The sequence below is a fragment of the Carlito syrichta genome, unplaced genomic scaffold (assembly GCF_000164805.1).
Source record: "Carlito syrichta isolate Samal-C Ts95f unplaced genomic scaffold, Tarsius_syrichta-2.0.1 Scaffold303304, whole genome shotgun sequence".
NCBI classification, from domain to species: Eukaryota; Metazoa; Chordata; class Mammalia; order Primates; family Tarsiidae; genus Carlito; species Carlito syrichta.
The window spans coordinates 669,618-684,385 of NW_007247400.1; the positions used below are offsets into that span (position 1 = coordinate 669,618).

The 14,768-nt window shown below is 39.6% G+C and overlaps 1 protein-coding gene across 1 annotated transcript in view; it reads right to left on the bottom strand.

The window, feature by feature from the left end:
- Positions 1 to 13,017, bottom strand: part of TRDN (triadin) — a 133,523-nt gene extending 120,506 nt beyond the window's left edge. The window contains exon 1 of the mRNA XM_021712477.1: positions 12,698 to 13,017. Within this exon, the coding sequence (XP_021568152.1) occupies positions 12,698 to 12,719 (22 nt within the window). The 5' untranslated portion in view covers positions 12,720 to 13,017. The remainder of the gene's footprint in view (positions 1 to 12,697) is intronic.
- Positions 13,018 to 14,768: the final 1,751 nt, after the last annotated feature.

Below are 14,768 nucleotides of genomic sequence, written 5' to 3' on the forward strand. Positions count from 1 at the left end.
ATCCACTCACCTCAGCCTCCCAAAGGCACGGGATGACAGGTTGAGCCACCGAGCCCGGCTGGAAAACTTTCAAAATTAAAGTCAGTCCTCTTAAACTCTGCTGCTGCTTTGTCAATTAAGTTTATGGCGTATTCATCCTGTGTTGTAATTTCCGCAATATTCACAGCGTCTTCGCCAGGAGTAGAATCCACCTTGATAAAAGACTTTCTTTGCTCACCCATAAAAAGCAGCCCCTCATCTGTTCAAGTTTTATCTGAGACTGCAGCAATTCGGCCACTTCTTCAGGCTCCACTTCTAATTCTAGATCTCCTGCTATTTCCACTGCCCCTGCAGGTCCCTCCTCCACTGATGTCTTGAACCCATCAAAGTCACCATTAGGATTGCAATCAACTTTTTACAAAATCCTGATAAAGTTGCTGTTTTGACCTCCTCCCATGAATCACAGCTGTTCTTAATGGCATCTAGAATGATGAATCCTTTCCGGAAAGTTTCCAAGACTTTTGCCTAGATTCATCAGTGGAGTCACCATCTATGTCAGCTATGGCCTTACAAAATTTATTTCTTAAAGAATTAGACTTGGCAATCAAAATTACTCTTTGATCCATGGGCTGAAGAATGGATGCTGTGTTGGCAGGCATATAAAACAACGTGAATCTCCTTGTGCATTTCCATCCGTGCTTTTTGGTGACCAGGTGCATTGTCAATAAATAGTGATAATTTAAACATTTTTGTTTTCATTTTTGTTTTTTTCCTGAGAGGTACTGACACTCAACAGTGGGCTTTACATACCAGTAAACCATGCTGTGAGCAGACATGCTGCCACCCAAGCTTCGTTATTTCACTGACTAAGCATAGGCAGAGTCGATTTCATATAACTCTTAGTGCCCTAGGTTTGTCAGAAAGGTAAAAGACAATGGGCTTCAGCTTAAAGTCACCAGCTTCATTAGCATCTGACAGGAGAGTCAGCCTGTTTTTTGAAGCTCTGGAGCCAGGCATTGACTTGTCCTCTCTAGCTATGAAAGTCCTAGATGGCATCTTTTTCCAAAAGAAGGCTTTTTCACTGACACTGAAAATCTGTCGTTTGGTGTAGCCACCTTCATCAATTACCTTAGCAAGCTCTTCTGGATAACTTGCTATAGTTTCTTCTGACTTTGATGGCTTCTTTTCTTTAACTCTCATGAACTCTGCGAGCTTCCAAACTTTTTCCTGTAGCTGCCTCACCTCCCTCAGCCTTCACAGAATTGAAGAGAATCAGGGTGTGGCTCTGTGTCAGGCATTGGCTAAAGTGAATGTTCTGGCTGATTTGATCTTATATCCAGCCCACTAAAACCTTCCCTGTATCAACAATAAGGCTGTTATTCGTGTTTACCAGAGCAGCACTTTTCTTTTTTATATATACATATTTTTTATTTTAAACTTGTGGGGTACAGTTAGGGGTTAGGTATACAAATATGCATTGTGCAGGTACCCTTGTTGATGAGGTGTGCCCCCCTTCCCCAGACAGATATTGACTACCGTTAATCCCACCTCCCTTCCCCTCCCTGCCCCCCCCCATCGTTTCCTGCCACTGTCAATCCTTTTCTCATAGTATTACGATAGTTATTCAAGGTCCACTTATGAGTGAGAACGTGGGATACTCAGATCTTTGTTTCTGCGAGAGATCACTCAGTATTATAATCTCTAATTCCATCCAGGTTGCGGCGAAATTCATGATTTCGTTCTTTTTTATGGCTGCGTAATATGCACTTTTCATTGCCTTCAAGAACTTTTCCTTTTGAATTCCCAACTTGGCTACTTTGGGTAAGAGGCCTGGCTGGAGCCCATCTAGACTTGGACCATGCCTTCCTAGTTAGGCCTAATTGTTTCTAGCTTTTGATTAAAAGTAACACACGTGCAACTCTTTCTTTCTCTTGGATGCTTAGAGGCCGTTGTACGGTTATTAATTTTCCTGATCTCAGTATTGCTGTGGCTCAGCGAATAGAAAGGCCTGAGGAGAGGGTGAGAGAGTGGGAATGGCTCGTTGTTGTAAATGTCTGAACACACTCATTTATTGATGAAGTTCACTCTTCTACGCAGGAGCACTTCGTGGTGAACCACAGCGACGACAGTGGTAATTTCAAAGATCACCGACCACAGAACACCAGATATAACAATAATTAAATGGAGCCAGGCTCAATGGCTCAGCCTGTAATCCCGCACCTTTGGGAGGCTGAGGTGAGTGGATTGCCTGAGCCCGTGGGTTCGAGACCCGCCTGGGCAACTTGGCTAGATCTCAGCTCTACAATAAAAATCAAAATGAGCCGAGTGTGGTAGCGCGCCCCTGTAGTTCCGGCTACTTGGAAGGCTGAGGCGGAAGGATCGCCGGAGCCCAGCAGGTCGAGGCTGCGGTGGCCGGGAGCGGCCACCGCCCTCCAGTCTGGGCACAGAGTGAGACTCCAACTCAAAAAAGCCCCCAAAACAAACAATAATTAATTAAAAAGTTTGAAATATTACTAGAATTACCAAACATGACACAGAATCAGGAAGGGAGCACCTGCTGTTGAAAAATTCGTGGTGATAAATTTATTCGATGCAGAGATGTCACACACTTTGTTTTTTAAAAATGCAATATGTGTGAAGCACAATCACAAAGTATAGTAAAAAGAGATACGCCTGCAATTCCAATTAGAGTCAGATGTTTTTAAATCTGTCTAACCTTCATTCTCACTGTTATATTTTGCTCATTTCTGCTTGCTTTTCAATCTACTAGACAAGATGCAGGGACTTTCTTTTATTTGTCTTTGTGCCCCCATTGTCTGGCCTTCAACCTGGTACACAACAGGTGCCACAATATTGAATAAAATTGAACCTCTGATGTGACAAACTACTTCCTGAATCTATATCCAGGCTACTAATTAATACTACAGAGTCTAAAATTTTGTTGTATTTCAGAGGGCGGTACTTCACCATCTGCAGATTTAAATTCATAAGCTTGGCGTCTTACCATCGTGTAGCAACTTATAGGCTTTATAGTACATGCATTCCCCTATGCAATTGTGTGTGTAGGTTAAATAAGAATAACCATGGGCAAAAAGAAGAGCTCCAGCCCTGAATGTTAAAAAGTGTCACTCTGTATCTGTCATTTTTGTCTTGACGTTATATCAGATGTCTCCTTCAGACAGAAATTTCCCCTAATCACATGATGATTTTATTTTGAAAGGCCACAAACAATTTTCCCGAGGAAGCTTGCTAAAAATGTATTTTGCGAGATTATAAAAATGGAAACTAATTCTCTCACATCCACGCGCTCACCAATGCCCTCGACATTATTAGAACAGAATTTGAAACACTAAGAGCTTCTCCTTTCCTTTGTTTTTCTCAACACTTCAGTAACCTGTGTCAGGGAGAGAAGAATGACTCAGCAAATGAGCAGCCAAGATAAAACCAGTGTGTCGCAATGAATTCTAGCTGCAAGCTGCCTGAAGCAAACCAAGGGTCCCCTGTACAGAGCAGGTGAAGCAATGTAAATATTCTTTATTCTTACAGGTTAACAGATTGTGTTTTTAACCTGTTTAGGTGAAGACCACATGCCCCAGCCTCTGCCACTCGTATCAAATTGGAAAATATGCAAACCGTACATACGTAAAGGTAATCTTTAAAGTACATTGCAAGGGAGATGGAGTCTGCAGTTTATGAGGAAACAGCTCATTTACATACCAAAGGATCTCTCAGAATTGTAAATTCTGTGTGTCTTTGACAGCTTGACTTCGGGCATGGAGATGTGGAGATGTTTGATGTTTCAAGAGCTTAACTTGTAGAGAGTTGAGCAGGACTTTATTCATTACACACTTGCCAAGGATACTCTTTTTAGCTTCCTTTGAAGATGAAAATTACTATCTTTTTGGACCAGGAAGTTCATCTGTCTCTGCTTAACCCTCACTTGGGGCAATATATGTTTACGTGACACTCAAATTAGTCCTTTCTATCAGGAACGAAGCGTGGCACTCTATTATCCAGAGCAGGTTCAACTGGGGGAGCAGAAACAACCTTGTCGAATCTTCCTGGAACTTTATAATGGAGCCTGAACTCCACAAACTTGAAATGATCACATGGTGTTAATGCATAGTTGCCAGATAAAAGTTTTTCTCTATTTTGTTCTTTTTAATGTATGGCATTAGATAATATGCATTATGCATATTACTAGTGTAACACATTTAATATACAATGTGTATCTATATTTTATATAATTATATATTAATAAATATACACATATCATATATATATATAGCATGTTCCCCAATGGTTCTTTTTATTTGAAGGAAGAAAAGAAAATAATAATGGTTTAATACTGGTTTTAAGCTCCAACTAAGCATAACTATAAAACCAAAAGCTTAACTGGAAAATCTTCACCATGTCTGCATTCTCAATTGATATATTCAACCCAAAGGTCAACGTAGATGATTCTAAAATTGCTTAGTTGCACTGTTTTATGTTTCTCTCATATTAAATATTGTTAACTTATTAAAAATTAATGCAAACAGCATTGAAGGCTTTAAGTCTCTAAGGATTCCTAAGCCTTTAGTATAATAGCTGAATAGCCTCAATTCATTTTTGCATTGTAAAAGTAGCATGATTTTTAAATTACAGTCACACGGATGAGCAAAAATAAATAAGAGAAAAATAAGAAGCATTTATGCTGATAAACAGAACATTTTCCTTGGGTACTGGTGTGCCAAGGGGTAGGGAGAAAAACAGTCACTGTTAGAAATAGTAATGAAAGCCACAAGAAAAAGCTTCTCAGTGGAACCCAGGGAGGCCTGACACTACACAGCTATATTTTCTGTTCACTTTTACTGCAGATTCTGCATCATGGTTGCTCTACTCAATGATACAAGCATAAGCTTAATTTGCCAACTAGTATGATCTTGTAGAAAGTTGAGAAAAATTCCTCTGACCATAGTATTCACGATTAGCCAAGTGCATGAATCCTTCCTGTGAGATCCATCCTTCCCCGACTATGATGGGTTAAGTCATGGAAAAAATGCCTGAACCCACATTCTGGATTTAAGACTACTTGCAGTTTCTACTCTGTCATATGCTTTTTCTTAATGCTGCTTTCTGTGGTTCTGCGCTACTTTTTCTCCCTGGTTTCATTGACTATACCCTACCCTAAGCAGGTTTTCACAGCCTGCTTTTCTTCTCTTTTTACCACGAGCAGTAAAGAAGATTGGGAAGTTTCAGAGTGAGACCTCTCAGGTTTATGTGATGCCTTCCTTTCAAAGTTTCTGTGCTATTTCCAGGAGACGTGCAAAAGTTTAGTACTTAATACCCTGTCAATAAACACAATGTTCCTGACCATAGCACTTTTTAGAACTACTTTTTCTTGCATCATGTTGACTCCTTAGACTTTTTAGTTGTTCTCAGGTTTTCCCATGGCCCGTCTCAAAAATTAATTGTTTCCAATAAATGTCACTAATAATTTTCAGAAATGATATGAAACTATCCTCCAGATTCCCACATTATAATGAATATATTTTAAAATGATTATTTCCTAGTCTGCTTTTACAAACAAGAAGTATATTTCTAGACCTCTCTGTTTAATACAAACATATTCAATATTCATTTCAATAACAGACCACTCTTCCGTTTAGAGAGTAATTTGTACTTAAAAATAACTTTGGTGACTAATGGATTCGCTGACCCATATGTTATAAAAATTAAATTCTTATTAAAAGTTATTTTGCTTTTTAACATCAACTCTATTTTTTTTTTCTTAACTCTTGTGGAGAAGTTTAAATATTCATAAGAGTGGATGGAATGTTATAATGAAACTCCAAGTACCTATCATCAGCCTCAACATAATCAATTCATGGCCAGTCTTATCCCACCACATTTTTCCCTCTGGCATATTATTTAGGAACAAATTTCAGACATTCTGTCACCTCTTTTATAAATATTTGCATATGTGTCTCTAAATAATAAGTAAATTTAAGACATAACCACAATATGGTCAGCCCACTACAAATACAATCATGATTGATATCATCTAATATCCTGAGTGTGGTAAATTTCCAATTATTTTATCAGAATTTTTTAAAGTTGTTGACTAGAATTGTGACCCAATAATTCCACCCATTGTGATGGATTGCTATCTTTTTACAGTTCTTTTAATCTGTGCTCTAGGTTTTCTTGTTCCTAGTAACTCATTTGAAGGAACTGGGCTGTCTGTACCATAAAGGTTCTCATAGTCTGCTGCATACTATACTGTGGATTTTAGTGTATTCCTCATACCTCTACTGAAAAATAGAGGCTGAACTGTATATCTGACAAAGGCCTAACAAGCCAGGATCTACAAGGAACTCAAATGTGCTGAAAGAAAAAAAACACACAACCCCATCAAAAAGCAGGCAAAACACATGAATAGATACTTCTCAAAAGAAGATATATGGGCAACCAACAGACACATGAAAAAATGTTCAGTTTCACTAATCATCAGAGAAATGCAAATCAACACCACATTGCGATACCCCCTTCTCCAGTAAGAGTGGCCATCATTTTTAAAACAAAAAACAGCAAATGCTGGTAAGGATGCAGAGAAAAGGGAGTGCTTGTACACTGCTGGAGGGAATGTAAACTAGTTCAACCTCTATGGAAAACAGGCTTGGCAATTTCTGAAAGAACTAGAGCTGGCCTTCCATATAACCCAGCAATCCCACTACCAGGAATATATCCAAAGGAACTCAAATCGTTCTACCAAAAAGGTACCTGCACACGCGTGTTTATTGCAGCACTATTCACAACAGCAAAAACATGGAACCAACTATTCTGCCCATCGAAACTGAACTGGATAAAATAAATGTGGTACAGTTACACAAGGGAATGCTATACAGCCATCAAGAAGGACAAACATGAACTTCAAGGCAACTTGGATAGACTTAGAGTCTATGATACTCCGTGATCTCTCACAGAAACAAAGAACTGAGTCCCACATGTTCTCACTGATAAAAGTAGACCCCGATCATTTACCATACTGCTTTAAGAAAGGGATTGACTGTAGTGGGATACTGCTGGGGTGGAGGGCGAGGGGGAAACACAGCATCAATAAGGATACCTGATCTCAAACCAGGCAAAGTGGAGACCAAAGGCCCAAACTTTACCTATACGGTGACCACTTGTATATATAATCCTGAATTGTACCTCACATCTTTAAAATAAAAAATATAAATACTGTAACAGATAGAAAAAGAAAAATAGAGGCAGTTTTATTTTCCCTCCCTGGCTTCCTTCCTTCCTTCCTTCCCTCCCTTTCCTTTCTTTCTTGTTTCTTTCCAGTCAACACAATCAGGTCTAGCTGTCATTTTAATGGTTGGTTGGGTTTTGCCTTATATCTTGCCAAAAGTTTGCCCTTTTTTCTGGCATAGACTTGTATCCATGGGTCAGTGCATTTTCCTCATGTGCTGCTGTTACAGTCCGAGGAACACTTGGCTTCTTTACCTCAATACCAATAAATCGCGAGGCAGGGAACTGGTAGAAAAAAAGTTTATTTCTGAATTCGAATCCAGGGAGCAGAACCTCGCTCCTGGTCTTTCTGAAATAGGTCTGCTCACTCTTCAGGTTTTACAGTCCACTTTTATAAATTCAGGGTTGTGGGTACCTATACTTTGACTATGTGACTGGCAAAGCATTGTATAGAACTTAAGTGGCAGCCACATTTTGTCAATAATGACATTTATGGTCCACATTTCCTGGCACCAGTTACAGAAGTATCTCACAGCTTCTTATGAGTAACACCAGGCAGAAGCATTAATCAAGCTTGCCATGGAGTAGAGGGAGCCAATAAGGTCTAACACATCATTCATTGCTACATAGTGTTATTGGTACACAGAAGTTATGCAAATCACAAGAATTATGATTACACTCATGCTGTGTTATTCAATGCTATGACTACTAAGAAAAGGGAGTAAGTGGGGAGTCGTTTCTCTCAGTTAATTGGGCCCAGTCTGTAGGGAAGTTAGGGACTCTTTGAAGTTATTTACTGAGAGCACATAGGAGATAAGGCAGAATGTGCTTCTTTTTTAACTCTCAGGAATGTGGGTAAGTGCAGGCCTACTCGGACACTCACCATGCCCTGCTCTTGGTCTATAGCAGACGATAGCAGGTCTCCATATCACTACATAATGAAAAATCCAATCTTTTACCTAAATGCCCTAGGCACAAATCTTTTCATTTAACTGTGCCTCTCACCAGCATGGTTCTCTTCTTCTAAATAAACAGGTTCGATGTCAATTTTAAGATGTATCCCTAAGATGCCGGGCTCAGTGGCTCAGCCTGTCATCCCGCGCCTTTGGGAGGCTGAGGTGAGTGGATGGCCTGAGCCCGCGGGTTCGAGACCCGCCTGGGCAGCGAGACCTCATCTCTACAATCAATCAAAAAATCAGCCGGGCGTGGCAACGCATGCCTGTAATTCCGGCTACTCGGAAGGCTGAGGCGGAAGGATCGCCGGAGCCCAGCAGGTCGAGGCTGCAGTGGCCGGGAGTGGCCACTGCACTCCAGTCTGGGCGACAGAGTGAGACTCCGACTCAAAAAAAAAAAAAAATGTATCCCTGGAAATGCATTTTATGATATGTTATATATGATCGATTGCTTTCCTTGCTAAGGAGAATGGAGAACGTAACCAGGGTGATCAGGGCTTGAAACTCATGCTGGCTTCCCTTGCATTCCCAAGTCATAGCCACTGAGGCCAGAGTAGCCACTCTTGGTTTTGGTGACATAAATGCACATATGGAGGTGGGCTCTCCTGCTTGCAATTTCACCGTCTGTTGCTGTTTGTGACAAAACTTGTTGTGTCTAGTTGTTAAGTTGTCTGGCTGTGAACTCTTGACCTTTCTTCTTGAGAGCGACAATGCACCTTCTTGTGCTACAGAGGCCTGGGAGCAGTGCAGAGTATAAAATAAATGACAATTTTTGCTCCAAGTTTTGAGTGTCAAATCCTGACTTTACAGAAGCAGTGAAATGCTGTTCAGCTAATAGTAAGGAAATAACTCCATGCATTGGACAATAATCTTTCTTCTGAACCCTGAGATGATAGAATAATGTAGAAGTTGAGAGTTTACTATAAGTGTTTCCAAAACGTTAAATTAAAAAAGTTTTCTTCAACTAAGTGTTCCAGTGAATGCTAAGTTAATTAAATATAGGATCCCACCAATTTAAATCCAAAATCCGCATCACAAAATTTGTATTTTCCTATATTTTGGAGGTTCTTGTACTCAGAGAATGCAATCATACTGGTATTATCATACAGTATAATATGATTACATGTGAGCTAACTGGCAATTTGAAACATTCCATATTTTACTGACTTTTTAAAAAACCTACACCATCTTTTCCACCAAACTATTAATAATTAACTAAACATTGCTTCATGATAAAAATTATTCAAAAGGTATTTTTTTCTAGTGATATATGCTGTCAAGCAGATGCTGCAATTGGTGGTTAAAAGTTCGTATGGCCCACAGAAGGGGGAGCAACTCTGGCACTTGTAGTGGAATAACTGGGGCTCTGGAAGGAAGGCAGAGAGCTTCTTATAGCCCTAAACCCACGTCCTGTTCTAAGCTGACAGTCTGGGCCCTGATCTAACCTAACTATGTGTGCCTCTTATGACCACTTAATTGATATCAAGCTCTAACTATCAGTCTCACACAGCAACAAGCATATTCAGCATGACTCTGTGGTCAGATCTGAGTGACCCAGCTATACCACGTATACAGCTGTATAAGCTCAGGCATGCTCCTTAACCTCTCTAAACCTCGGCTTCCTATTCTCCAAACAGCCGTCAATAATAAAAGCATGTATCTCATGTGGTTGCCCTGAGGATTAAATGAGCATATAGCAAGTTGCAAGTTCCAGACAGTGCTTGACATCTTTTGTCTTCAGAATAAGCATGAATTTTTATTATCATTGTCATTTAATTATCTTTATTCATTTATCGTGCTGGAACCAAAGGTGTTGTTTCCCTAGAATCCTTTGGGGTTCAGCTCTGTCCTATTTATAGTTTATCCATTGCTCTGTACCTGAAATACAATTCTATATCTAGCATTACCACCTTTCTTCCATGAAATGAAGTCATTCAGCTTGGAACCTTCAGTGGGAATCTTTTTATGAACAACCTGGTAAGGTTTGTAGGCATGGCACACCCAATCGTTGAAATGTTGCAGGAGATATGAATTGTAGCCTCAGACTTCCTGTCATTATCAATGACCATGGGAGAGTCATATAATCAGCGTGAATCTTTCCTAAAAATTGAAGTGAGGACAGAGGTCTAAAGCTCTCTCAAGGGCTTTTTTACTTTCTTAAGTACTACAAACTTTGCTTTTCCTTTTCTTTTTGGAGATAAATGATGGGAAGTGTCATTGCTAGATGGCAGAGGCGCTCCTGATGTCATGCTTATATTTTAGGTATGAGTCCAGAAAAGGTTCCACAAGAAATATAGAAGGTGAGCAAAAAAGGCTATTCCAGGTGAAGCAAATAGCCTACACCAAGACCCTGTGCAAAAGTACACTTTTTGCAGAAGACTGGAAGAAGGAGACTGTAGCGAGGGCACAGAAAGAATGCTGAAGACAAAAGGAAAAGTGTATAGCAAAGCGGCGTGCAAAAAACTTTGAATAACTACAGAAAATGACTGTGCTACTAACCTCAAAAGATGTGCTCATTTGAGCTGGCAATCTAATTTTAGTTTGAGAAATATTAATAAATCATTCCAGAAAAGGAAAAATGCATATTTGATGTTCAGAATATATTGACCCCATGAACTATTGAGACCAGGGAGTAGGAACTGACTATCACCCAGGGCTTAGATGGTATTTTAACTTTTTAAAATGTATTATGCAAATGTTTTTTAAATGAGTGACTTCAAGAGGTCTTCTAAGAAACAAAAGTTCTATTTCATAGTCCAGAATTCTTCTGAAAAGTTTTATGGATCAAATGCAAAGATCTACAAGCATAATCCACAGGCAGGCCAAAAATGGTTTGGCCAACTCACCTCCTGAATCAAAGGGGAGTCCATGCCCTGAACAGAGGTAGAAAAGCATCTCATAGGCATTTTAATAACTTGTACAGAGCTAGGCAAGATGTTTTTATAGATAGCTCTTTTTAAGACAAACTAAAGGCAACGTGACACAGAATATCTAAGGAATAGGAAAAAATGCTATTTATATTTAGTTAGCCAAGTCTGAACTAAAACTGGTGAAGAGTAAACCTGATATCCTCTCACAAAAAAGAAAACAAAAGCCACAAACTAGTTTTAACAGGGCTGGCTCAAATCTTGGCAATGCTGTGTCTTGAGGAAGTCACAGAACAATTTAGCTACAGTTTCTTTTTCTGCAAAATGGAGATAATAGTGCCAACTTAATGGAACTGTGTAAGGTTTAAATAAGCAAATACACATAATATCTAATACATAGAAATCTCCCAGTAATTGCTGTTATTAATTTGAGGTGCCAGACAATTTCTCAGTGGAAGGTACAAGTAAGGCAATTCTTCTTATAAATATTGACTGAAAATCTCCAACAGAAACTACTGTGTGTCCATATTAATTTGTACTCAAAAAGACAAAACCACATATTCTATTTTTTCAGTTGTCTGGTTCAAAACAAGCCAGGGCAGCATTTAACTTGGAAGCTGTCAAGAACACCACCTGTCTGGTTTTCTTACAGCTGTCAGAAGCAAATTTTAGATCCACCTCCTAAGTTCTTACCTCAACTAGAACCAGACTATGTCCGTATTCAAAATACTTTATTTTTAAAAGGTTCCTTTATAAGAAATATGTGTGTGTGCGTGTGTGTGTGTGTGTGTGTGTGTGTGTGTGTGTGTGTGTATGCACGCAGGTGCGTGTGTGTGTGTGGGGGGAAGTGTGTATCTATCTACACTTGCTTCATGGTCAGATAATAAAAATTACATATTTTGGTTATAGCACACAGTTTTCAGGAAAAGCACTGAAACAGACAACATTTCTTTTAATGTAAAAGTAGAATTCACCGTTTAGAGGAAAAAGAGAAATGAATTTATAAAAAGAATCAGAATTCTAACATTTAATGGCTGTATTTTTTTAAATCATATTGATCCACACTGGGTTTATGGAATGCCAAACTTTGTCTGAATACCCATCAATACTAAAGTAAATATAAATTTTGCAGGAGTGCTTATATCTGAAATTGTATATAAAGCATATGAATGCATGTGTTTCTACATTCCAGCTCAAAAGGAAAAACAAGTGTAATATTTCTATTTTATAACATTATAAAGCAGAAATGCTCAAAATTATTTCTTAAGTTTAAGCATTGCACATAATATTTTAAGCTTATCATGGTATCCATCCTTGCGAGCCTTGTAATTTTCACTAGATAAGATATCGACCATCATGTTGCATGACCAGAGCTATTTATAGAGGTGTGGGTGACAACTGCAAACGAGTAGGGCCTCTGGTAAAGCAGAGAACGGTTTCCACATGCAAAATTTCAGCAAAATCTTTTCTTACTCCCACAACATACAGACCTGGCAGGCTCTCAGCTCCCACTTCCTCTTCTCTGAAGCTGCATTGAATCATGGAACAAGACAATTGCCTTAAAGCAACACTTTAAATGGACACACTGGCAGTCAACGTGGCTGCCGGATTATGCGTTTTTTTCCCCTTCCTGATACTATTGGAAAATGATAGCAATACCTTCAGCCGTGATCTCGGTCATGGTTGGTCGTAGCAAGTGAAAGTCAGGTGAAAAGTTCCTGTCCAGTAGCACTTTTCAGAATACTTTAGGGTTCGAGAACTCTGGTAGAGGGTTCTGTGTTAAAACGTGAGGGCTCTTCGTTTTCCTGGCTGTTTCTGCTGCTTCTTTGTTGTCCTGGTGAACCTTGCCTCTTCTCTGCAGAGTTCTCCCCCTGGAAACAACCTAAGCCCTTTCCAAGCAGCACTTGTGGCTCAGCTAGGAGTATCAGCTTCAAACAAAAATAGCCTCATCTCCCTAGGACTCTTCAGCACTTTTTTTTGGCAGGAATACACACACACACACACACACACACACACACACACACACCCCACAGATCTCCAGCTCCATAGAGAGTTAAGAAAAAAACAAAACAAAACAGAGGAACTTAAAAGTACTATCTAAGCCCCCACAGTTTCTCTGAGATAATTACAGATCTTGCGTTCTATGTCAAAAAAATGTGAAATAAAGAGTTGAAAGTGATAGCTCAGATTTATTCTTAGTGCCCTTAATGTTCAGAACATTCCTCCTTCCCTTATTTGGTTTGGGGAGGGTCCTGCAATGCCTACCAGAGGCAAAGGAGAAAGTAGCCTTAAATAATTTTCTCAAAGGTGATTCCCTATTTGTCCAAATTCACTTAGCAAGTGCAGTATCTTATATAGGGCTACACTTAAAATTGCAACTATTAAATCCTGAAGCTTTCTTCTGAAGTAGTCATGTTGTAGAAGATTAAGATTTCCTAAACATTGGCCAATAAGAATTGGGTAATGTTAAGGTACAGTATACTTGAGAACTGATGAGTTACTTACTGTCTTTGTGTTCTTTTCAATACCTTACTAAAAATAAAATATATGTATGTACCTATGCAGTAAAAGAAAGGGAAGGTGACATAAAGTTGAGAAATCTACAGCGAACATTTTATTAAAAGGTTTCAACTTTTCCCTATCTAAACTTTTTTTTTAAAAAGGATTATAGCAGCAGCTAACAATCAGCCAAATTGGCTGATTAGCATTTCACCTTCCCACTCCTGGACAGGTGTTAATGAGGAGAAAAATATTCAATAGCTGGTGGTTAGAAGGAGGAGGAGAACTAAAGGGCACTGGTAATCATAAACTCTAGCCCATACGTGAGTAATCAAGGATTGGCTACACTTTTATTTTATTCTCATATTCAAACCAATAAATGTTTGTAGTGTAATCTTTTAGCTTTAACTCGCTGCCTTTGGTTGTCAGGGCTCTTGAATTCATACGGTACTTCCTAGATCACAAAGCAAAGCCACATCTGTTATTTTCAAGTTTCTGGCTTAAAGAGTGTTGCAGCAACTACTTCCAAAGACATTGGCCTCCTCCATAGTGGTTGTTCTTTCTTTGTCTGCCTCCTCCATTCCTGGCATGATAGAAAGTGCCCTTACATCAGCCGTATAAATAAATTAGTAAGTAACTATCTTCATATACAAGGAGGAGACAATTGCAGATAACATTCATAATTTTAGACAAAGTCCTACCTCTAGGACTGGACTTGGACCCTTTGACTGCTGGTCTAATCCCTTTCCCAAGAGGTGAGATCTTGTTCCAGACGCTACCATCCGCAGGTAAAGGGATCAGAGCAAATTAGGCCTACCAAGAGGATGGAAAGATGCAAAATCTTCGCAGCAGTCTCTCGAGCGCTGGATTGGCCAGAAAGAGATATTCTAGCAGCAGAACTCTTCTCACTCTGCCCCCGAAAATGTCTCCATCCAATACTGTCCCAGTGCTTCTAATTTTTTTTTAAAAAGCACTTCTTTTTTTCTTTTTCTTTTTTTTTTTTTTGAGTTGGAGTCTCACTCTGTCGCCCAAACTGTAGCGCAGTGGCCACTCCCGGCCACCGCAGCCTCGACCCGCTGGGCTCTGGCGATCCTTCCACCTCAGCCTTCCCAGTAGCCAGAACTACAGGCACGCGCTACCACGTCCGGTTAATTTTTGATTTATTGTAGAGATGAGGTCTCACCAGGTTGCCCAGGCGGGTCTCGAACCCGCGGGCTCAGGCAATCCACTC